The following is a 25,277-nucleotide window of genomic DNA, read 5'->3' on the forward strand; positions in this document are numbered from 1 at the left end:
TTAAAAATGTACATGTGATTATTGTAGACGACTTATCTTTACAGGTACAGCTGAAAGGATAAGCATTTTTAATAATAGTTTTATCATAATTTCATCATAAATTGCAGTTTATCCTATGTTCTCAGTTGTTAAAACTCAATCCGTCTTGTTGTCTTCTGTGATTATTTTAGACAAATCAATTTATTTGAAAAACTTTTGGAAATTGTGATTTTATTTCTCTAGCAGATAATCTAGAAAACTGATCGGCAGATAAATCAATAACACAAATATTCACTTCTTGTATAGTCATCCACCACCAGAGTCATTTCAATGGTTCGAGAGGGTTTTGGAAAAAAAGCGCCTCCTTCTCCTGAAAGACTCGACTGAATGATGCATCCGGACGGGCACCGAGCGGAGTGACTTCCTTCACTGGGATCAATAGCTGTTCTGTGCAGAGGGAGGAAGAGGGCGGTTCAGAGTGTTAACGCCGTGTTGACATATCTGAAAATGAGTCGCGAGTGAGAACCTGAGACTTAACACTAGGGAGTTCATGTACTTGACAGAGCCATTGAGCTGTTTGGTTAAAGGACCACCACAGTAAACAGACGAGGAGAGAGAGAGATGGAAGAGTCCTGACAGGAAGGAAGGGCTGAGGGGGCAACCGGGCAGTGACCTTAACGTTAATGGGGCCCCTGTGGATAAATGACGATAATTCAGAGTGTGTTCGCTTCAAGTGAGGAGCTTAACTGCTCTGCCAACACCTGTTCAGCTCCACAGAGGAGCCTTTCACTCAGGACAGGTGCCTCGGCAGCGAGCCGCCCACTTCCCCTCGCTCCCAGCTGCTCGTCTTTCAGGCCTCGGACTCAGATTCCTCACGTGCCTTCCTGTCAGCTCGTGCAACCGCTGCAGCGGCCACTCAGCTGCCGGCTCCCAAAGACAACAACCCAACACAAACAAGGCCTCTCATCGCATCTCACATCGAGTCAACCTGACGTGGATATACCCCTTCATCTGAGGGTTATTGTCTAAATGGTGTATTCTGCATATTTGTGCACTGAAAACATCATTTGGATCAGCAGTTTGACTCATTTTCAAGAAAAACTCATTGCTGAGATCATATGACTTCATTTTCTTACTTGAACATATTCTTCTCCAAAATGTATTCATTTTACGAAAAAGAAAAACTACAGATTTTCATATTTGAGAAGCCTGTTTGTCATTTTCTATTTAAAAAAAGGAAAATTCAAGTGTTAAAGTAGTCACCTCATTAATGATGGTCTAATTGATTTATAGACAAATCTTGTTAGAGGAAATATTGGTATTTAACATGACAAAAATATATATATATTAATGTATAAAATATTAAGGTCCGTTTATCATCAAAAGCATTCCCTGTTAGATTGAGTGACTCTCTTCATAGATTTAATATCTGCACCCTGCTCTGGGGCCGAGTGTGACACAATTCAGAAAAATAAAAATCATCAGGCTGGAATAATTTCTGTGGGAGATTGAACATGTGTGTGTTGCTGCATGTATGCACACACACACACACACACACACACACACACACACACACACACACACACACACACACACACACACACACACACACACACACACACACACACACACACACACACACACACACACACACACACACACACACACACACACACACACACACACACACACACACACACACACAGTCTGAGCTGATTCAGTGACCTGTGCACAAGACCAACTGACTGAAGGGAAGGTGGGGGTGGGGGGGGGGGTATCAATTAGTGCTATAGAAAGCAAAGCGTAGACAAACCCAGACTGAAAAGGTTCTGAACCGTCTTTCGTACTGTACAAATATCTGCAGTTAAACCCTTGACTGTTAATTTACACCTAATTACAAGTCTCCATAACCTCTGGAGGAGCCTCACGTGGTTGGTGGCGTGAACAGGGGGCCGGCATGCGTCAGTTATGATAAACATACCTTTATCTAAGCTGTTTCACATAGCATGCATACCCGGGCATGTGTAAGCACTAGCCATGCTTTGCAGATCTATGCCAGCTGGCCGCGGTCCAGCAGCAGGGCTGGGTTTTGGCGGTTGGGTCCCAGCATGCTTGCTGTGAGCGGGGCAAGGTGCTTCGCTGCATAGCTGGAATGTTTTCCATCTTTGTGTGGCCCGAAAGGCTGGGATCCATTTTAAAATGAGCTCTTATAGAGGAGGGCAAGTCCAGGCATGTCTATAACCAGAGCTTATTGGTTTATATTCACACACACTCTCAGATAATCAGAGCTGGCATTTAGTTCTTGATTTATGGAGTTAAATATAAATCAAACTAATGGCCAGTAGGAGTAGAGTTTAACCCAGACACTTTACTTTCTGGACTTTAATCAATGTTGTCATTAGAGGGATTTCCCGGAGCCCAATCGGACATATTTAATTGTGTTGTTTTGTCAGTAACTTGTCCAGTCAAGTCAAATTTATTTATAAAGCACATTAAAAAACAACTGGAGCTGAGGCCTCTGCTATCATGACGAAGGAGCAGAGCCCGAATAGAATCAAAACCTATGCTTTACATATTGTAAACATTACATAACAATCCATGACATGACTCATCTCTCCAGCTAGAGTGTTCATGGAAGTGCTACGTGGTTCATCAGTTGTTGGTACTCTAAGTCCTGGGGTGAGTTGAGTGTGTAAAATCACATCTAATATTTTAAAGCTAATGATTTTAAATGTAGAATTCCAAATTAAGACATATATAAACATTAAATAAAGTAAAAAACATATCATTTTTATATTCACAACCCGATATAGCAAGCAACATCCAAATCATAGCTAGCTTTAACTATCCAGGGGTCCCTGACATCAAATATTAAAAAAGGGACTAATAAGTGATTTATCTGTCGGCCGGGCGTGTCTTCATATTGTGCTGACTGATGTGGATTCAATTCCTTAACGAACATGCTATTAGTTAAATTACCAAACTGTAAATTGACAGGAGGTGAATGTGGGAGTTTCGGCCCTTGGGGCTGGGTGGGTGGATGAGGAGCCTTTCCCCTTCAGTAATCCAGCTTTGTGAGCTCATCTCTTCAAATGGAACACAAAGTCAAACAGTAATTGCAGTAATTTGAAGTTGTTCTCTGCGAGTGACTCAGGTGTGTTGAAGTTGAGTCACGGCTTTAAAAAACGTTCCCTTAACCACAAATTGCCTTTTTATAAATCGACGGCAGAGCAGTGAAAAGACGCCGTGTGTGGTCGCCGAGGAAGACGCACGACTCTTCTCTGTGAGGAGGCAGAAATAAGCAACGTCAGGGCAGTGAGGAACACGTCGTTGAGCGGATCAAATGAAAATCACTTTCAGGAGTCTTTCAAAAGTAAAGAGTTATATCTGAGCTGGCTGTCACCATTAACTTCCTGGCAGGCGATGGATGACATGACCTGAAAAGTGACAGACTCAGAGCTGCAGCGACACAACGAGAGGACAAACATCTCCATGGAAAAATGAATAGTGGAAGAAATACTTGGATGTTTTACTGAAGATAAAAGTATTTTAACTCTGTGGTACTTGAATTATGAATATTTTTTTATCATGGATCAATCTCCTGACCACTTTCTTGATAAGTTGATTTGTTGTCAGGGCTTACTTTTTTGCCATTTTTCCCTTTTTGTTCGACAACTTTACTTTCATGTAAATCTTTCTAAGATAATGTAAATTTTTATGTTTACATATTGATCTCATTATGCTCATCCTTTTCAATCCCTAGTTCTTTTCTTGTGTGCTGCTTTTCTTTGTAACTATCGTAACCCTCAGGATCAAGAAAGATCAATAAATCCATCATAATATCCGTCACCATTAACAAAACTATTTTTTTTAACCAAATTATCAAAACAAAAAGCAGGTCAATGTGCCTCAAACTAGAGGGTTTGTTACATTCCGTCACAGGAGACAATCCAGATAAGGATTTAAAGCGCCCTCCTTTGCGTTATACAAGCAGCTGTCACAATACGAGCCTCGTATAACATCTCGTCTGCAGCTGTGTGAAATCGCCGGAGCGCCTTCTCCCAGCGATGTCATCATCACAGCTGCATCTCTGAAGCTCCTCAGCTTCCTCTCTCCGGAGAGTCGCCGCAATTACCCTATCCTGAAAGAGGCCCGGCCCAACATCTATCCATCTGTCTCTGGGGGGGACGGAGGATGGACGGACGCAGGGATGGACGGTGCCGTGGAAAACGCTTAGAGAAAATCCACAGAGAACAAAAGTAGTGTTTCCTCAGTTCGCCATTAGAAGCTCTAATTCACTGCTGGTAAAACTTTACATGTACATTAACTCCTATTAATTCCTGAAGTGCTTCCTTGAAAATACTGTGTGGTTTAATACTGATAAGTAGAAAAAGGGAAAAGTTCTGATACTGATACTTTGCTTAATTGAATTACGGCTGAATTTCCACAGAAATCCTTACTCTAGAAGGATCTCAGGATTTCAGGTGGTCCATTTTTAACATATTTATATTTATGATGGAAACCTTATTTAGTTTTTTTAGACACATTTCACGGGTTTAACCTGCTATTCACAGACTGCAAAGACTCAAGGCTGTGCCACAAAGAGCTGGAAGTGCTCCAACTCATCTCACTCTATCTTAATGGAAACTTCAAAACCTGCACTTTTAGTCAATTTTTTTCATGCCTGCTTTTATCCGTTCCAAACATGGGTAAATTACTGGGTATCAGATGTCAACATCCATTTCCTCACTCTCCCGTTGTTCGTTTGGATTCCATTCTTAGACTCTGTTGACAACTGTGCTCTAGTTATTTCACAGTGCTTCAAATATGAAATGTTGCTGTTCCCACAAGAGTGGACAAAGAATTTGGCTAAATTTAAATCACTGATAAAATCATTTCGGGGAAACGTGTCCACACCGCTCACGGGTTGTCGTCTCTCAAATGTGAGAATTTGAAGCCTTTCCTCTGTTTTATATGTTTGTAAACTGAGTGTTTCAGGATTTAAACAGTTTCTTTGATTAAAAAACAAACTTATTGAATGAGCGAACTTTTGCTCAAATTCAGATTTACAGACAAAATTATCAGTTGATTTACAGCAAATCCAAACAGCTGCAACAAAAGTTCACTTTGGTTACTGTTCCTAAAATGTGAATATTTTCCGGTACCAATGAAACTGAACCTAACTCCATGGATTAAAGTTGACATTTGAATAAAAGCGTCCAGCAGGATCAGTGTGGAAGTGTCTGTGCTGCGGGATCTGTTTCTAGTTCAGAGAGTTAAGCAACTGAAGCAGTGAGATAAACATCCGTGTTAAACTTTGAAAATCAGTCACTTCTCATATACATCTGTCAATTAGTTTCAAAGTCCAGGAGTGTGATCAGGTGTAAAGTTCAGGAGCCACTGACTTGTTGTTCCCCTACAGTTAGAACACAGAGTGGGCGGTGCAGCGTCACAGGAGTTTGCTTCTCTAGGGAGGCTCAGCGGCCGGGTTTAGAGCCATGACTCCTCTTCTCTGACACTACTGCTGCCGTATCTCACTGCATTTACTCCCCCCCCCCCCCCCCCCCCCCACGTCTCCTCTGAGTCAGTGGCTCCTTCTTTGCATTGATGTGCTCAAATTTACTGGGCTGTTTCCAGCTCGGTCCCCCCCGACAGCAGCCTTCAGCTCTGAGAGACCCTCACAGAACCCAGAGTGCAGCGTGGAGAGGCCCCCGGGAGCTTTGAGTCCGCTAAACACAGCTCCTCTCTGTGCGCAGCTCACTGACCACCGTTGTGGTCAGAGAAGGATGGCACATTAAAGTCCCCCCCCCCCAAAGCGCTCCAGATCCGGACCCAGGATGCCCGCGCAGCCTTTGGACACCTGCGGGGGGGATGTGAATGTCCCTGTGATGGGGCCGGGGGTCGGGAACACACGGGGTAATGGACACACGGGCATTCATCAGTGATCCGTGGCATCGCTCCCATTCAAGACACAGATACCCACTGAGACACAAAGCCCCAGCTGCCAGGAGTGGCAGACTGACACACAACATTGGGCAGCAATGCAACACAGCTCCATTTAGGCCTTAAAGAAACGCCCCGTCACAGCCGCCGGAGTGCCGCTCTATACATCCCATCTGGAGAGCAGCGCGCACAATGGACAGAAGTGGATTTATCATGTGTTCAGAAGGACAGAACTCCTGCCACAGATAAACATGTCTCTGATCACATCTGTGCTTGTATTCTTTGAGTATCACTTTCAAAATAAATCACTGTTTAACACAGGATTTCATTTACTTTAAAAGGGAAAAACAAATGATTTAATAAGACACTTGTGTTTTCAGCTCTGTAGAGGAACAGTTCAACATTTTGAGAAATAGACCCTTTAAGTTCCTTGCAGGGGTTATATTCGAGAAGCTTGTGTCTATTGAATATGAAGCTACAGCCGGCTGCCAGTTAGCTCAGCTTACAGACCGGTAGATTCTGTTACTGTTGGACAGAGCCAGGCTAACGTTTCCTTCTGTTTCCATTCTTGATGCTAAGCTAAGCTAAAAGATAAAGCCATGTTCCCCATACAAAAATCAGTGACCAAAGTCTCACACAAAAAGGAAGAAGAGTTCTCTTGTAAATTTGTCTTGATCAGCAGATTCATTTTTAACGAAACTAATCATAAGTCGGAGCCCAATCCATCCGCACACTGTATAAACCCAAGAATGTTGACTCTCCAGAAAGAACTATGGATTTTGCTTCCACTAAACCAAACCCCCCCATATTCGAATAAAACAGTTAGTTCCTGGTGGAACAAGAGGAAGTAGGTGTTTGTCTGTTGTACTTATAAAGCTGGCGACTGTGCACCAGGGTATTCAGACTATAAACGCGTGGGAGAGCGCTGCAGGAACAAAAAGCGAGTATCACCTACATCAGAGGAGAGAAAAAAGAAAAAAAAACTACACTACACGCAGCGGATGTGTCAAAGTTAAAATGAATCACAGTCCATTCCCAAAAACACCACCTTCCCCTGGCTTTTTGGACAGTGAATAATGGAGCTGGGAAAACTTCTTGTATTGGGCCACTTTGGGGCTCCTCGTGACTCCGGGTAAGTCAGCTCTCGCTCTATATACGACGACGTGGAGGCCTGTAGGAAGAAGCTCCCGAGCTGAACAAACCAATTACACCCCTGTCAGGGCCGGGGCCCAGCGCTGCATCATGCACAGAGAAGCCACTGTCACATCGCATGGCATTAATGTGGCTCAGCGGACCCAGGACTGACGAGCCAAGAGGCTGGGCATGTGTGGCACGACTGTAAGCTCCACTTAGCCCTCACACACTGGAGGAAACGGTGTTCCATACCATTTAATGTTATTCTCCTCGTTTTAAAGAGGCAGTGCAGTTACAACGAAGGCCTGCACACACTGAACTGTTGAAGCATGTGACTCGTATTTGATTGCGTTGAGTTGTCGGAGCTGCGGGGCGCCGCTGCCTTGGGTCCGCGACTCTCCTGCAGAGCGGGGGCAGCCTCCAGGACTGCTGGGGCTGCTGCTGCAGACGATGTCGACATTCCTCCCCCAGGGCCAAAAGCATCACATTAGCATCACATGCTAACATGCCCGTGGACACAGAGGCCCTGACCAGCACGTGTCAACACTCGGACTCGGAGAAGTGAGAACGATTCATGCGTTTCCTCGAGTTCCTCTCAGGGAAATTCAAGAATTAACCCTTTTCATAAAATGACTTGGAAGTAAACAACATGTATGAGCAGCAAATAAATAATAATAAACTGATTACAACACACTGTAATGTAGTTGTGAGCAGATTTAGACGTTAACTAATGTGCCTATCAACAATTGTAGCTGCTTGTGTGGGCTCCCATGTGCGGGCTTGATTCAAGCTCTTTATTAATAACTAGTTTACGTGTGTAACTGCAGATGTGATGATTAAAACTCCACATTTGTGACTTCATTTTGAAAACAATTGCAGATTTGATTGCAAAGACGTTTTATTAGTGACTTATACCTGCAGACTTGTTAGAACTCGAGAAACCTGTGACAGTTTGTTGACCATTTGTTGTTTATCATTTCCTGGTAACCCAACATTTTTCCTGTTACTGATTTAATGAGATTTTTAGCAATACTAGATGATTTATCAACCACGGATTGACCTATTTGTTATTTTTTTACATTCAACGTTGAACTATGTAGTAACACAAAGGTGTTAAAATATGTTTCAATCGCAGAAATATGACAGATAACCTGTTGTTGTTGTATCTCAGTGCAAAAAAAACATCACGTTGTTTGGGTTTTTGCTTTTACACCAGATTTCCTGCTCCACTTCTCAGGTGGAATAAAGTTGAACTAAACATTTATATCCGCAGCACAGGACATTTCAGCGGCTCCTCCACCTGCAGCCGCACGGAGACGAGGCTGCAGCCGAGCGGACGGGCTGCATCGTCACCTCTTTAATTAACAAAGTGTGGCAGCCCAGCCCAGTCTCAGCTCTCGCGGCCATCGAGCGCCTTCATCTTTTTTTCTGCCCGTGAGGGGAGTTCAGGTTTATCAAGGCTGACAGACAGTCGTTAGCTAATGCTTTGCCCTTTGTGCAACCAGGTTGATCTTTTTGCCGTAATAATTGAAGGCCGTGAAACATCCAGCCCGGGCTCGCCGGCCAAGTCTGGCTACTCTCACACTTGTCACCCGCTCCAGAACTCACTGCTCTGTTGCAACAAGCCATGGAAGAATATTAGTACACTGTCTGACTGTTCATTATCATTTCCTAACAAACGTCATCGCTGAATTTACCTATTACCAAACTGTTAACACTTTACCTCCCGCGTTTAGCATCTATAAGCAGCACATTAATGGATTTCGTACATGAAGCAAGAGGGCAGTAAAGAGGCCAGTAAGGAATAAACACTAGTAAAGTAATAATAGTTATATTGTAAGGTATATATACAGTTTGTTGATCAACTATAAATTAAGACACTACAACTTACTATAAAGCCAAACTTATATCAGAGATACCTTTATAAAAAAAGGTCATGCAGGTCAGACAGGGAGGAATCATCACATCTGCATCCACATCCTGACCAAGGAGAAGAACACAGTCACTCAACTAAAGAAACATGAGTTTGGAAACTTCAGTAAACATCAGTGAGTCTGTGGGAGAGATGAAACAAAGATGCATAAACTGGAGGAGGAACTCGGAGGTGGGCAGGAGGAGGCAGACAAACGTCAAGCCGCTCAACTGGCTGATCGGCAGCGAGCGCCGTTCCTCCCTCGCTCTTTTTGTTCATCTGAGTTTGTGCTTTCCAGCCAGATGCGAGTGGCTGCTGCCTTAACAAGCCAGAGGAGGCTTCCTGATGACTCAACGTACACACACACACGCACACCAGGAACTCACGACAATGTGGTTTATGTATTCACAGCGTTAATCCATATCTCCACCCCCCCCCGCTTGTCTCATTCTCTGACACATTCTCTGAGAGCGTGAAATGTTGACATGAAAATATTGTCTGGTTAGATTAGATATTCTGTTTTCCTGATGGCAAATGTTGTTTTATTTATCTGTGAGTTTCCCTCAGGACGTCTTCTCGTTTCATTGAGTACAACTGAAGCTTCTAAGATCTTTTCTGATGTTTTTTACAGTTAAACAGCAGCAAGAACCACAATTGGTAACTGAGACAAAACTCCAAATAACTGCAGACAGAGCAGCAGCAACACAGCAAAACAAGAAACCGCAGCGTTTTCTATTGATAATAAAACAGGATTTTCAATCAAATTGTTATATTTGACTTATACACAAGAGCTTTAAGGCTTTAAAGATAAAAACCTGTTTTCAGCTTCTCCACTTAAAGGTGAGCAAACAGCAAGTTTCGGTTTCATCTTTATCTTTTCCAAAGAATCACTGAAGCATGTCAACATGTCAACACACGTGCTATCGACAACACAGGAGCTGGAGCTCTACTATAAATCATCTATGATTCAGTAACAATAACAACAGCGGGAAAGCTTGCTGCATGTGTAAATAGAGAAAATCCACTTTTATTCACAACGTATGAACAAATGAAGCTTTTTATCAGTGCGTCACGCCGGTGAAGCTACAACTGTCTTTTTAATGACAAAATAGTCAGCCGATTATGCCTTTAACACAAAGTTACATCATCAATTTGGGTCTTTTGAGTAATTATAAAATATTTGCTTGCTCAAGTTTCTTCAATGTGAAGATTTGCTGTTTGTTTTCCTCTGTTAATCGTGCTGCAGACATTTGGGGATTCCAGAGCTCTGGATCAAACAAGAAACATTTTGGGATAACACAAACAGCCCAGAAAGGGAAAACTCACTCACCATCTTCAAGCTGAAGGTTTTTTGAATCTACTGAATTAAGTGGACGGAGGAACAACAACAGTTCCTCCTGAAGATCAACTTCAGATTTTAGGAACCAAAGATTCTGAGACAAACACTATTCTATTATAACTATAATAAATCTGAGTTTGGCTTGACACACTATTTCAAGGCATTGCTCTTCAACAACAAAAGATTGATGGACACCACGTTAAATATTACATCTCCATGAACAAATGTGTCCGATCACCATATGAAGCGACAACTCAACAGACACATGGAGTTATTTACTCTGGCCATGGCCGCATTAACCTTCTATAGGGGCCTTGGAGCAAAAGTCTGTTGTTGGGCCCCTACTGTCCCCCCCACTGAACACGACATTAGATTTAATGTGTTTTTAGGTTGTTGATGTTTTCTTTGTGTGATTACTTGACCCAGTCATAAGAACAAATTGGATAAATCACAACTTTACAATAAATGAGCTCAGTATAAACCAAAGTAGGAAAGGTCGATTTTGACACCACAAGATGGGCGACCAATCAGATTTCATACTGCGCTTGTGATAAATCAAATTATGTTTGATTAATAAGAAAGAACATAAGTCTTTGAGGCCGCTGGCTGATTTGAAGTTTACTTCATGACAAAAATACACTTATGCTGTAGCCTGGTGATTTGCACATGTCGTCCAAGTTATCATTTGTATCAAAAGTGAGATTCAATAATTGCTTGATAATTAGTGACTCTTCTGTGGCGGTATCTTCATCAAAAACAAAGACTTCCTTTCTACGAGTCTCAACACAGACTTCAATGTCCAGCGGATTAGGTGGTGAGGTGGGGGTCTGACCTCAAAATGAAAGGTCCCTCAACACACACACACAGACACACATTCATCCGCATTGCCCCTAACCCACAACAACCCATGCACATCTCTGCCACCCTGGGGCCAAATCACAGACAGGATGAGGAGGCAGGGGCCCTCTGCAGGACACAAGCACCACAGCATGAAATACTCAAAATAAAATATAATAAAACAAGAATTTGCACCATTTTGACTCATGCAACAACAACAACCACCTCCTCTGCCTGTCCACACGAAGTCCCTGCATGGCTGCTCCAGAGACAGGGGCTGCTCACAGTTGTTTTTGTGCACATGCACCAGAGTAAACACACCTGAAACTACAGGATGGGGGGGATTGACACCAGGCTCTGCTCACCAGTCCAGGCCTCACATCCCATTCTGGTATAATCAGCTGCACTGATATAAAATAACGTAAATCCCCGGAGAGGAAAGGTGAGGAGGACACACCTACACATCCTTTATTTACTGTGCATGCCTCGACCGAAACTAGCCGAGGCTGCAGGCTCCGGTATCGGAGGTGGACCATGCACGCACGCACACACACGCATGCAAACACAAACACACACTGCTGTGTACCTGAGGAATTCTTGCAGGCAGGTGTCACAGAAGCGGTGTCCACAGGTAGACACTTGGACCGGCTCCCGCATCGCCTTGCTGCAGAGCGGACACTGGAACCGTCTCTTTGGCTTCTCCAGAAACTTGTAATCAAACCCGGGCATGGCTGCAGCGTCTCTCGGCGTATGTCTCTGCAGGTGGTGGGTAAATGTCCCTGGACCCTGACTCCCTTCCTCCACGGGGAAAAAAAAAGGATAAAAACAAGGGGGGGTGGGGGGGTATTCAGCTGCGGTGCCGGTTTACACCGACGAGAGGTTCGTGCATATCACGTCCCTTCCTGCCACCGACGGATCGGGCGAGTCCTTCCCCCCGCAGCGTGTCCTCCTGTCGGCCGCAGAGCGCAGGAAGCACCGGTGTCCAGGAGCGCGCTGCTGCCGCTGCCGCAGACGGGTTCGTCCTGTGAGGGTTTGTTGTGGCTGTCACAGCTGCGGTGTGGCCCTGTCCTCCTCTCTCCTCCTGGGTGGATGCAGCACTGACACACTGAACACAATGCCCTCACCCCTCCGTCTGTTTAGGTGCAGCAGAGTCCCGCCTCCTCCTCCTCCTCCTCCTCCTCCAGGCAGGAGGAGTCAAGAAGCTGCTCTCTCCATTTTCTCCCCCTCATGTCCCTGAATGCATCTTTAATTGAGCCTTTTGTCTGGCTGCACGATCCTCTCGTGAGATGCGTGTTAATGTCATGCCCATGCTTCATGTTTATTGTTTGTTTGTCCAGTAAAACTCGTGTTTACCTCTATAAATTCACATAAACCTGTTTTTACTTCAGAGATGTTAAAGCTGCACGCTCTAAATCGACGGGAGGAGAAATCGAGGATTTGTTTGAGAAGATTTAATTGTTAAAACGTCTAATTAACCTCAAACAGTGGCATTCAGTGCAGTGAGAGGTGACAGACGCCCCCTGGTGGTGGAGCAATCACACAAAATGAAGGTATTCTGTATTTTGTCTTTATTTTATTATTAATTCATGATACAAATGTGACCAGTATAAATATACATATTTAAAATAAATGCTTGACTTTAGTTAGAATACTGATGAAAAAAAATCAAGTGCACATCCTTTTCATATCCTCACAACTGGATCCTGTGTTACCACCGGATTACATCATCATTACATCATCACACAAAGCAACCACAGTAAATGGTCCATGTCGTCATAGAAGATGTGAATAATCAATAATTACATAAAAAATTAGATTACATTTTGAAAAATAAAATATATATATTCAGATTCAAATATACATGAATTAATTACAACATATTAACTGATTATATATCACGATAATTACAACAGTCATAGCGGCTGATCATTAGTCTGTTAATCAAAGTATAAAGGAACGTACATAATGAAACAGGTGATTAATGTGAGACTGTGGGGGCAGAGTAAAGCAAAGGTATAATCAGACTGTCGCTGAGAAATCCTGTGGTTCATATTTGGCTTGATGTTGATTTTAATCTCATAATTTTCAACTGATGAGGTTTTATTTTAAGCTCAAACTTCTCAGTTCAGATACAGACGTTTCCTATCCACTTGTACCTAAATATATATAAATATTTCAGCAGCTTTTGGTTTTGATATTAAAAAGATGTAATAACATTTCAGTTTCTGAAAACCTCAACGTCTCTAATTTAAGGCTCATTCACAGTGAAACCGTCCTCTAATGCAACATACACTAATATACACATATATAAAATACACTAGAATTACTAAATGTGATTTTTCCCTTTACCAGAAGTGTTTTTAAAAGCTTTAACACTAGAAAATCTTTTGATAACTGCATTTGCTAATAGTTGAAAAAACATTTTATTTTACTACAAATATTTGACTCCAAGGCACCAGTGGTGTTAAATACTGCAACTACATACGATCCTGAGGTATTTAAACTTAACTTGAGTATTTTCATTTTATGGAATCGAATATTTTACACTTTACTATGTTTCAGATGTAAATATTGTAGTTTATACTCTCTATACACTCTATACTTGGCAGTTTTTGTTACTTTAGAGATTTCTATTAGTAATACTAATATATTACACATTTATATAATATATCATCTCATTTAAAATATCACTACCTAGTTAATGCATATTGCACTATATCTATTGTCCATCGTATTCTGTGAGTGTTCAGATTGTCCAAGTGAGTGCTCCTCAAACATTTATACTGAAAACTGAAAACAGTTCATCCAACTAACGATCCCCCGACATGTAGATTACTCAATAGATGGTGTCTGAAATCTGTGTTTACTTTTCCCCATAGAAAAGGAAGAGGTGAGTGAGTGGGTTCGAACACAGTCATTCCCTTTAACACCATGAAAGCTTGTTTCTGTGTTACCCTGAACAACAGGTCGTTATCTGGTCCGAACACTGGGTTACAAATGTAAGTGAGGGTTAATCCAATAAAGCACAATGTGACCACTGAGGACGTGCTGCAGATGAATGCATTTGGTTCATTTGACTGATGAACTCCCAAGTGGCTCCTTTCTTTTCTTTTCTGCTCTGTGCTTTGTATCATCACATTCACCAGTGACTTAACAGAGCTCCAACCAGTCCCATGGTTTATCATGCTCACGCTGCACGTGGAAGAGGACAATAGTTCACCACATGAAAGCGGCCTAATGACTTCCTGCAGTCCGGCTTCAGTCACAGTGTTACAACCTCTCTTTATCCAACCTGGTTGGGAGATACTCAGGTTGTGACCTTTGCTCCATGAGAGACACAGAATGAGGCACAAACATTCATCCCTGAAAAAAAAGCATAGATACAGAGGAGAAAGACCAAGTGAAAACCTGAAGCTGCAGCTGCAGTATGAAAAGAAATCTTTCAACAGAACCGCAGCTGGAGGAGGAAGCCGTCACCTCACAGGACCGCCGGGCTGCGGGACGGCCGCTGAGCCGGTTCTTCTTCAGGACAAACTCATCTCTGGACAGAATCCTCGAGCAAAGCTGTAACAAGAGGCAGCAATTCATCTATTGGTTGATTGACACAAACTCATGAATTCGCACCTATTGTGATAATTATTACAGTTGTCAGCATAATCTACTGCTTCCATCTTCTCAAAAGTGAGGATATGTTGGTTTTCATCATCACGCATAGGTTTTGTGATTGAATGAACATACAGATGATTATTCAATTCACAGCAGATTCAGCAATGTAGAAGATAAACTCATCTGCAACCCTGAACATGGAGGGAAATACTTGTATTAATAAAAGTGCTCCACAGAAATAACTATTTATTTTATGTATTCCTTTGTCTTCTGTTGACACATATTGATAGATATTATAGATATAGATATAGATATTGACAGATATTGATAAGACCCAACTTTTAAGGCTTTAGATACATTTCTTCACATTATTTATCTTTGATTACTAAAGTTGTTTATTTTTTGTTTATTTTCATCAATGTCTCCCGATGGATTTGACATTCTTCTCTCTCATTGATGTAACTGATTGAAATTGAGGGAAATGAACTGTTCCATTATTGATAACAGCAAGTTTATCAATTAGACTATTTAAATTTCTATTAGTGCATCTTCAGTGTTAGTTGATCTCAGTCTCCATTGTCACGGGAAACGTTCAAACAGCCGCCCTGCAGCCTGCAGCCTGCAGCAAGGATTACCAACATCTCTGTTACTTATTAAATTGTGCTGCAGTTTAATCTTCCCAAAATCTGCAGCTATTTTCAATATGAACTGTAGAGTCCTGATTTAATCCCACCTTCACTGCCTTTCAGTTCACGTCGGGATCTCTGGCTTTTGCACCAATGCCGTCGCCCGTCATAAAAGGTAGGAGGCCACGTGATTCAGCTCAGACTAAAATCAATATCATCAATGCAAAACTGGACCAAACAAGTTCCAGTATGGCTGAAAGGAACCAGTGTCAACACGTCACTGGAAATGCTTTCAGATGTAAAGGCTGCCTGAAAAAGAGCTGTCGTCATGTTTTAAAGCCAGTGGACTGTCAGACTTACACATGAATCCATTCACAGTTCTCCACCGAAAAACCTTTCCGAGAGGATTCATATTCTCCCTGACAGATTTCACCCCATCCCGACACATCCCAGTGTTTGTTAACAAAGAGTAATAAGCAAAATATTACGTTTCACTGCCAGCAGAGTGTTGCCATGACAACAAGCCACTGATGTCACCATGAACGGGTGACTTTCATCAAGCTGCACTGCCTTCGGTATCCCAGAATCCTCCTCTTTCCTGCCGAGGCGACCGCGGGCCCCCTTTCCCCAGGTGTACACCTCCCCTTCTGTGGAATAACGAAAAAGAAAAAAAAATCAGGGGAACAAGGAGCTGTTTGCTGTTTCTTCACATTAATCCGCCCAAATCTTTAACTGATGACTCTGTCTCTCCTGCAGTGGCGGCATAATGGCTCAATCTGGAGGAAGCGGAACAAAGCTTTTCAATAACAAAGAGAACCGACAGCCATGGCTGGCACCGCCGGATTTCTCCCCAGGGAACCGAGAACTGGCACAATACGTCATTTTTACCATGTCGCCCCCAGCTTTAAGGACAGAAGACACATTGAGAGACGCACGAGTGCACGCACACACACAAAAACACACACGTTAACCCACATGTTTAGGAAACCGTACCAGCGGTTTTGTTTTTTTAGTCCATTAGCTGAAACCACTGTATAGATTGCATGACTGTCAACCATTTTCCAACAAAACATCTTCCACCTAACCATTCGTTTTTTAATCTTTTAATTTGCAGAGGATTAACAACAATCCATCTGAGTGGCCCTGTTTTTAAGTCAGATTCCTGTCGTGTGTTCACAGAGTTTAAAATGCTGTAAAAGCTGTTTTCATTGGTGCATCTAAAACCACAGATATCTGAGAAATGCTGCCTCCACTCAGAGCAGAGATGAACCCTGTTGTGTTTACTCCTGCATCTCACACAAGCCTCTACACATCTGGAATATCCTGAGATCTCCTCTAATTCTCTTGTTCATGTCATTTGTAGTGTCAGACTTTTAAATAGTGCTTGTCTCAAACTTCCAAATCATAGTTATAAATGGGAAAGCTCTGATAAATGATGAAACAACCTGGCTCTTAATATAAGGTAAATGTCTGACCCCCGAACAAACAGTTGCTTAATGTTAATACATCTAAATCTAATGGACATGGTGCTGTAATGTCAATCTTACAACCATCTGGATGACATTAATGTGCAAGTTGTTGATGCTGGAATCTTAAATCTATCACATATGAACGAACCAAAATCAAAGCTTCGGTTGCGCATTTAAAAAGTTGTAGGCACGAGCGTCGCCCGAGAATGAGCTGAAGAAGAAAGTGGCAGAGAAGTGGAACCAGTTTGGCAGCAGTGACAGTGACACAGATTTTGATAAAACCCTACTTGGTTTACAACTCTGTGGACTGCAGCCAATCCTAACCGAGCTATTTCCTCTCCTCTTTGTTCTCGGCCTCACCATGAAAGTCTATTTTATCCTGTGGATTTTGGTCTGACTGCAGCGTTAAGTCTGTGTGTGGGCGTGTAAAGTCTGAGCTTGACGGATATCTTAGACTCTTTTGTTAGCACCTGACACATCACACCTTTATCATTCTTATAATGCCAACTGATCTGGTGACCTCACGTCGCATCCCCTCGTCAAACCCTGATCAAAGGTCACCTGTGGACGTGCGTACGACCTTAAAGAAAAGAGAGAAGGTCATAATATCCCACATGGTCCCTTCTACTCACCAGATCCAATAGCTAAGGTGAAAGCGTCTCCGCAGGCAGCCATGGCGATGCCCTGCATGCCGGGTACCGGGTAGGGCACACGGCTGCTGCGGCGGGAGCTGCAGCCCATCTGGCCGTGCTGGTTACTGCCAAAGGTGAAGCACTGACCCCTGTCTGGAGGACAAATGTGAGTCTTGTGAAAGTCGTGATGCAAACAAAACCATCTGGGAGCTGAAACAAACAAATTTGTTGCTGCAACAACCGAAAAAACTAGTCTGGCTGGTGCTGAGTGAAACTGTGACCTTCTCCTATTTCGCACCATCACGGAGGAAGTCACACAGAAATGGGTTACCGCCAAAGGGTCTTCTTCAAAAATGTCTTTTAAATAATATAATGATTTCTCTAATGATATTAATAATTTCTTTACCTGTAACAGCAACAGAGTGGGACGTTCCAATGTCAATGTAAGTGATCCTCTCAGAGTCGAGCGGCGCTGATTGGATGGGGCTGTACGAATTAACTTCTTCCACTTGGTTTGAGGGATTTGGTTCCTCTTCGGCTGTTATCTTATCCAACCCGAGCTTATTGAACCTGACCGCAACAAAACGACAAAATCTATTTCTTTCAACAGAGGCAGTTGAATGTTGATGTAAAGTTTTTAATGTACATAAGTATAACTTTGTGAAAAGACCCGTTCATATTAAATCTGTTTTCTTGTTTGCTGCCGGAAGATGCTGAGCTGCAGTTTTTGAATTTGTGCTTCTTACAAACACATCGACGTCCGGTCCTGAGTCTCTGTGACAGTGAGGGATTAACGATGCGAGAAAACAAAGTGTTTGTCACTTTGGGAGAATGCTGTCTCACAGGTTGTGAACCAGGAAACTCACTCTCTGCACCTTTAATCTACCACCGCCCACAGGCACAAGAAAGAGTTCATACAGGGGGCAGAGGAGAAGCATTGGTTTATTAAATGTTAACAAGAGTAGATCATTTTCACAGAATGCAGCAGTGCTGTTCTCTCATTAAATGTGAAACGAGGGATGTTTCACTGCCGATCACGAGCTCCTCAGTCGGTGTTCACTGAGACTAATGATAAGTGTTTTAGGATGACGAATACAGTAATTACCTGTTGCTTCCACACGCCATAATTCTGTGTTGGGTACTGACAATCATGGAACAGTCGACTCCACACATGACCCTCTGGGCCTCAAATTCCACAGGTAAACACACCTGCTGCGGAGAGTTGTGGGTTTCTTGGTCCCCGAGCCCCAGGCGACCTTCCAGACAGAGTGAGACTCAACAATCATGTTGTGTGCTGATGAGCTGTTGTCATAAATCAGTCATATAGGCAAACAAATGCTGAAAAGGTAGACAGAGCGGATTCTAAAACAACCAGTTAATTTTACGATACCATTGTCTCCTCTTCCCCAGGCAAATACTTCTCTTTCATTGGTCACGGCGAGAACGTGGGAAGCGCCGCACGACACCTGAACCAGCTCGTAGCCGAGGAGGGCCTCGACTATCTTAGGCTGAGAACAGAATCAGAGAAAGAAAACAAATGTTATCCAATATTGATGCAGCTTCCTGTGGCACCTTTGCTGCACGTCATACCGCCTCTCTTCTGCCAACTGTCCAACAAAGGTCAAATGGCCAACAACGTAAAGTTTATCATTTTTTTTTAGGCTTAAGTTTAAGGGTACCTAATAAAATGCTAACTGAGTGTGCATTAATCAGAGTGAACATGTACCTGTGTTACATCGTTGAAGTTACCGTGTCCTAGACAGCCATTGCTCCCACTTCCAAACGTCATAATGATGCCCCTGTCTGCAAATTGAAAAAAAAAAAAAGAGTAAGGGATTAGAGGCATTATTTGTTGATGAGTGTAGGTGTATTCATGAGTGGACCAACAGAATACCTCTAATCCCTATTTTAGGAAATGCTAATCTGCATCACTACAGTGAAAAGTGATGAGAGGCAACTGAGCTGGGAGGAAAGGTCTTTAATCCTGTGTTTTCTGCTTTGTGATGATGGATATACTGAAAGCAGCTTTCACAACACACAATCACACAAAACAACAACAGAGCACCACAGTTTCAGCTCAACACAATTGTATGATGGAAAAAAAAGACTGGTGCGTTAAGTGCAGACAATAAAGGGCCAAGCTTCCTTTCTACATGGAGCAAGGCTGGGATCTCCTTGATTTTATCTCTAAACAGGAAAAGCCCACCAACCTGTCATGCAGGTGGTGAAGAGATCGCCACAGGACACAGACTTGATGGTGACTCCAGACTGACCCTCGAGGAAGCGAGAGATGAACTGAGGCTGCATCTGCTCCACCACACCGGGCAGACTGGCCTCACCGGATCCCACAGATGGCGCCTGCAACAATCTTTGGTTATTAGTTGTTTGTGTGCAGACAGATAATTAGACTTTTCTGTACTAAACTTGTTCAAGGGGAAAATCCACCCGCTGACAGATGATTAAACACTTTCAGTCTGTGATGTTCACTGCTTCCCAGCACTTATTTTAATATTAAGCACAAATATTCTCCAACCTGCTTATTGAGATCAGTATCTGTCACTGATTTCCTTCATTTTCCTACAGTTCACTATAATCCAGTAAATGGAAAATGGCACAATGCTTGCTTTGGTTTGAGACGGTTTGCAGTTTGAGCTACTGAAGCAACTGAATAATCTATTTCTGCTTCTTCAACACAGCGATTCTTCTCTGTGATGTGATCTTGAGTCTACACAGAAGCTCTCTGAGGGGCTGACACCAAAAGCAGATCTTTATCGGTGATATTTTTACATCTGAAAAAAATGACGTACTGCATTTTAGCAGCTGTAGAAATACAATCGGATGCTACTACACCTGCAAAATCTAATCTAGGATCTAGGTCTGCAATATAGGACAATGATTTAATCATAAATTGTACCTTTATAGAGAGAAAAATGTTTTTGCTTTTATTGGCCCTGTCACGGTTGTGATGTTGAACAGGGCTGCATCATATCAAGGATTACTTTATATTAGACTCGTTATAAATGTATTATTTCTGCATAAATAAATTGACTAAATTGAAGCAGGCCTATGTGTTTAAAAACATTAGTATTTTGTAGACAGACCTCCCAGGTGATCAGACGGCCGGACTTGGTGACCCCCATCCTCTGGGTGCGGCCCAGGGACACCTGCAGCACCTCGGTGTTGAGCATTGGCAGACGCAGCGGCGTCGAGATGCCACTTCCCCACGTGTACACCGAGGACAGGGGCAGGGAGTGCACCTTCCCCGATCCTAAACCGAATGATCCATCTGTTTCAGCCCAAGAAATAACAATCAGCGTGGTTTAAGCACTGCAATCAGTTTGGTACAGGTGGTTCCGGCCGTCAGATATCGTGTGCATTACCTCTGGACCTGTTGCCGGGAACTCTGCCTCCTGCTCTGCCCTGGTGACAAGGGTGCATTGTTGACAGTGGTTTCTCGATCCTGAAAAAGTCCAGAGGAGGTGATTTTAAATAAAAGATATAAAAACCTCCATCTACTCATCACCTCTGCATTCGGATCCCACCTGCGCATTTTGACGTTGCCTATATCCGTGTAGAGGTTAAGCAGGGGCCTGATGCATATGGGGAGGGCCATTATCTCATTGAGCTGAGGACGTTTGGATGGATCCAGATTGAGCATGTGGAGAATGAGCTGCCGCAGTTCTGGGCTGTACCGATCGGAAATTGGAGCGAATGTGCCGCTCATGATCTTCAGAACGAGGGCGGGTAGATTCTGAAAAGGCAAAATGAACGAGCACAAGTTTTAAGAATTCATTAGAAATGTGTGAAGAATCCCCCAAACTCTCTGCTGAAGGAATAAGACTTCCACATTAGTAAATCACTGTGGAATTTGGTTCTGAAGACTGACAGGAGTTAAAGCAAAAAGAGTTGATTGAATTATTGATTTGTGTTTAAATCAAGAGCCTGAGGAATCTGCTTCACACTTAAACATTGAGCGACAAGGGGTCTAATATTGAATATTCTGAGAAGTTATAAGTGTCGCTCTCTCGTGGCGAAGGCAGCGGCGCTCTGATGTTTGCTGGGATGGTTTCACTGCCTTTGCCAAAGCACCATTTTATGCATCAGACACAGATTAAGAATAAAAATATTGCAGAAACTAACACACTTAGAAACATCAACATGAGTTAGAGATTTTTGTAAAGAAAAGCTTTTCATTACAGCGGCCTCAAAGGCTCTCTTCAGGCTCGCTAGCTCATACAGCACGCAGCCCAGAGCCCAGATGTCACTCTTCTGGTTGTAAGGTTTCCCTTCACACAGCTCTGGGGAGATGTAGCATGGGGTCCCAACAACCTGCAGAGCAAAAAAAAGAAAGGACACCTTCATTCATGCACGTGTAAGAATTCAACACATAAAGATATGTCCAAAGCAAAGAACTCAGCTCACAGTGTAGGCTTTGCTTTTGCTGACGAGGATTTTGGAGATGCCAAAGTCCCCGATTTTGACGATCATCTGGTGCTTGTCGAGAAGAATGTTTTGCGTCTTGAGGTCCCTGTGCAGGATGAGTTTGTTGTGGACGTGGTACAAGGCGAGGAGGATCTGCACAAAGAAGTGAAGGATCGTGTCCTCGTCCAGCAGAGAGTTACAGCGCTTCTGTATGTAATCAGCCAAAGTCCCTCCTGCAATAAGTGATTGTTTTAACAGGCAGCGGGTAACAAGCAACATAAGAGGGAAAGAGACTCCACAGAATAATAATCTCACCTAATGAATTTTGTCATATTTGTCTTATATATCAAATATAATGTGGAAAGACGTCCAGAACTTAAGGTTTAGCCTTAAACCTGAACAAAAAAACCTATATGTGTAAATTGAGGCCGAATATTGGGTCTTGATGTCTTGCCTAAGAAGTTTCTCTTGCAGTTACCTTCATATGAAACCTAAAACTTGATGATTATCCCTCGAAACACCTCCACTCTCACTGATATTAGGTGTTATCATGTACTCTTCCCAGGCCTGACATGGGAAGATGAAAAATGGTATGGCGCCCTACAGCACTAAACCATGGGAAACATGATTTGCTGCACAATGAACAAAAGGGGGTGGTGTAATAAGATATTACAGTAATCGTACCTGGTGCATACTCCATGGCTATCATGAGGGCCTTGTCTTCCAGGAAGTTCTCATAGTACTCGATGATGTTCGGGTGGTGGAGCAGTTTCAGCACCTGACACTCGTTCTGAGCCGACAGACGCTCGTCTCGTGACATCTGCTCCACTGGGATTTCCTTCAGGATGAGAAAGGCCCCGTCGCTGCGCCTGCGGCACAGGTGAACGATCCTGACAGGAGGACGAGGGAGAACAATTAGATGTAGATTTGGGGTTTATATCTTTTGTGCAAGAGTGTTGATACTAGTTATATGACTGACACACAAGTTTAATACATGATTTGAGGAGAATAATAATGTAAAGAAAAGTATGGCAGCATAAACGTGCATTCGTTTTTAGGAAAAGGATAAGTTATAGTACTCTTCTCATTTTGTAATGTATACGATGTATTGACAGAACACACTTATTTTATAATTTATCTGTCATATATCCAGTTGTTTCTCCCTTGTTTCCCACAGTCTTGTTTTCATCCAACAGACCTACATATAAGTACCAGTGGAACTGCTCAGTACTTTATTAATACCTTACTCATACAAATATAGTTATAATATTAATGCTGTCTTATGCTAACTTTACTGCATATTATAACTCGCCTAACTAACTTGTAAATCTTTCTGACATTGCACAATTAATTATTTAATACTGGTGTAACTATTAGTTATGAGCCTCTAATGGGAACAACTTATAAAGTAGCTAGGTACTGAAAGACTCTCCTCCAGTATGAACCACGTGTCTCTGTATCACTGCAAATAATTTGGAAATACACTGTTCGACCACTTCTGTAAAAATGACCTCTTGACCAGAACCCATTAGAAAAACTGATATCAACATTTACAATGTAGATGCATGGTTATCGTGGTATGAATATTAGCATTTTACAACTTATAAATATGGTTTGACTTGCTCTTGACTTACAATAGATCAAATGTAGATGTACAGTGTTGACAAATGTTAAAAAGTTTTTATTGCATTTTAAAAAGTGAAAGTTCAGCTACAATCTCTTTTGTTTTTTCTCTTCTTTAATAATGCAACTAGAAATTTAAGAGGTTAGTAAGAACTCAATGTTTCTAATGAGTCACCAGCTTTGGGGAGTTTACAGGTTTTTTTTCAGATATAAGTAAAAACCCAGTCAGTCAACTGTACTTGTAAATGCTAAATATGCAGTTTTTCTAATGGAGTTAGCTCCAGATGTTCTGCAACATTTTACCAGAAGTGGTGAAACGGTCTCTATACAGATGTTTTACTGATGGATTAAGACGCTACAAACTCCAAACTGTAAAGGAAGAGAAGGATTTCCCTGGAGACCAAGAATCTGCTATTAATGACGACTCACACTAAAGTATTAGTTCATGATGTACACGAAGCAGTTGTCATTTCGATTGGTCACACAAACACAAACACGCGTTTCAAGTAGAGACACACAGTTTTACAAACTCAGAACAAAAGCTAGTTCGTGTTTCTGGTGTTTTCAGAGGACGCTGCACATCTGTCGAGTCCCGTTGCTTTTCTTTGGGTAGAAACACCGAGGCCTTGTTGTGTTGTTAGCTCTGTTAGCTCACTGCTAGCACCACCGTGTTTTAAACAGGGGGTCTTTACTGGTGACGCTCCACAGCTGAGATGTGTAAATAAACTGTGAGTTTACCCGAAAGCTCCTCGTCCCACAACTTTGATCTTCTCGTACTTCTCCATCGCTGCCGCCGCCGCTGCCACACGTATCCACCGTCTCCAGGCAACCTCACAACTACAGCGAGCGGCGAGGGACAAAGACGAAGAGAAAACTCCTGCCCCCCCTCTTCCACACTATTTATTTTCAATTGATTTTAAATCTACACAATCGGAAACCTCTGTAGGTTTATCATTGCTTTGGAACATGTGACATTATTTAACATCAGTGTTTTATTGTATCGTGATCCTATTAACACATTATATTATATTAACACATTATATTATATTATATTATACGGCACTACATTGCATATTGCAATCTGACACTGTTCACTGACTTGCATTTAACTTTTTACTTCACTTTTTATATCTTTTATCTATTATATATATTTTATTTAGATATGTTTATGTCTAAATAAATGTTACTTTGTATAAATATTAGAAAAAGGGAGTAAATACGAAGTAAATAGTGAGTAAATACATATTGTTTCTTTTTATTGCTTTTCTTATGTGTGTTGTATTTATGTGTTTGTATGTTTTTATGTTCTATGTTCATTGTATGCAACAATAACCAGAGCAAATTCCTCGTTGGTGTAAACCTACTTGGCAATAAATACATTCTGATTCTGATTCTGATTCTGATATAATATTTCAAAGTTACTATTATAGAAAACTGGAAAGTACTTATTATGTCAATGAATTGCTCGAATTTGTATTCTTTAATATCACTTTAAGGATAAATTAATTGTTAAGATATGTCATTTTAATTTTTTTCAAAATCCTAGTGGAATAATAAACCAATAATTTCAGCTCTACGGTAAAATAAGATAATCCTTTATTAGTCCCACAGTGGGGAAATTTCAGTCATCAGGGATCAGTAAGTAATAATACGTAACGTGTAAGAATAATGATACTTAAGTGTAAGGTAAAATGACAAACAATGAAAAATATAGGTTGAATAAAACTAAACTGTACAGTGAAAAAAAAGACACAC

General features: G+C 42.1%; 2 protein-coding genes across 2 annotated transcripts in view; both read right to left on the bottom strand.

Moving 5' to 3' along the window:
- Positions 1–12,238, bottom strand: part of traf4a (tnf receptor-associated factor 4a) — a 34,154-nt gene extending 21,916 nt beyond the window's left edge. The window contains exon 1 of the mRNA XM_062386200.1: positions 11,731–12,238. Coding sequence (XP_062242184.1) covers positions 11,731–11,873 — 143 coding nt within the window. The 5' untranslated portion in view covers positions 11,874–12,238. The remainder of the gene's footprint in view (positions 1–11,730) is intronic.
- A 459-nt stretch (positions 12,239–12,697) lies between these two features.
- On the bottom strand, positions 12,698–24,342 carry nek8 (NIMA-related kinase 8). The gene is made up of 15 exons (XM_062385194.1): positions 24,261–24,342; positions 22,584–22,789; positions 21,900–22,132; positions 21,675–21,806; positions 21,020–21,228; positions 20,858–20,937; positions 20,579–20,763; positions 19,688–19,835; positions 19,204–19,280; positions 18,868–18,985; positions 18,583–18,733; positions 17,884–18,047; positions 17,478–17,630; positions 15,865–16,023; positions 12,698–14,708 (listed from the first exon to the last, which is right to left on the bottom strand). Exons 1-15 carry the CDS (start codon positions 24,305–24,307, stop codon positions 14,680–14,682), a joined length of 2,091 nt encoding a protein of 696 aa, XP_062241178.1. The 5' UTR covers positions 24,308–24,342; the 3' UTR covers positions 12,698–14,679.
- Between the last annotated feature and the right edge of the window lie 935 nt (positions 24,343–25,277).

Source organism: Platichthys flesus, chromosome 4, assembly GCF_949316205.1.
Source record: "Platichthys flesus chromosome 4, fPlaFle2.1, whole genome shotgun sequence".
Lineage (NCBI taxonomy): Eukaryota > Metazoa > Chordata > Actinopteri > Pleuronectiformes > Pleuronectidae > Platichthys > Platichthys flesus.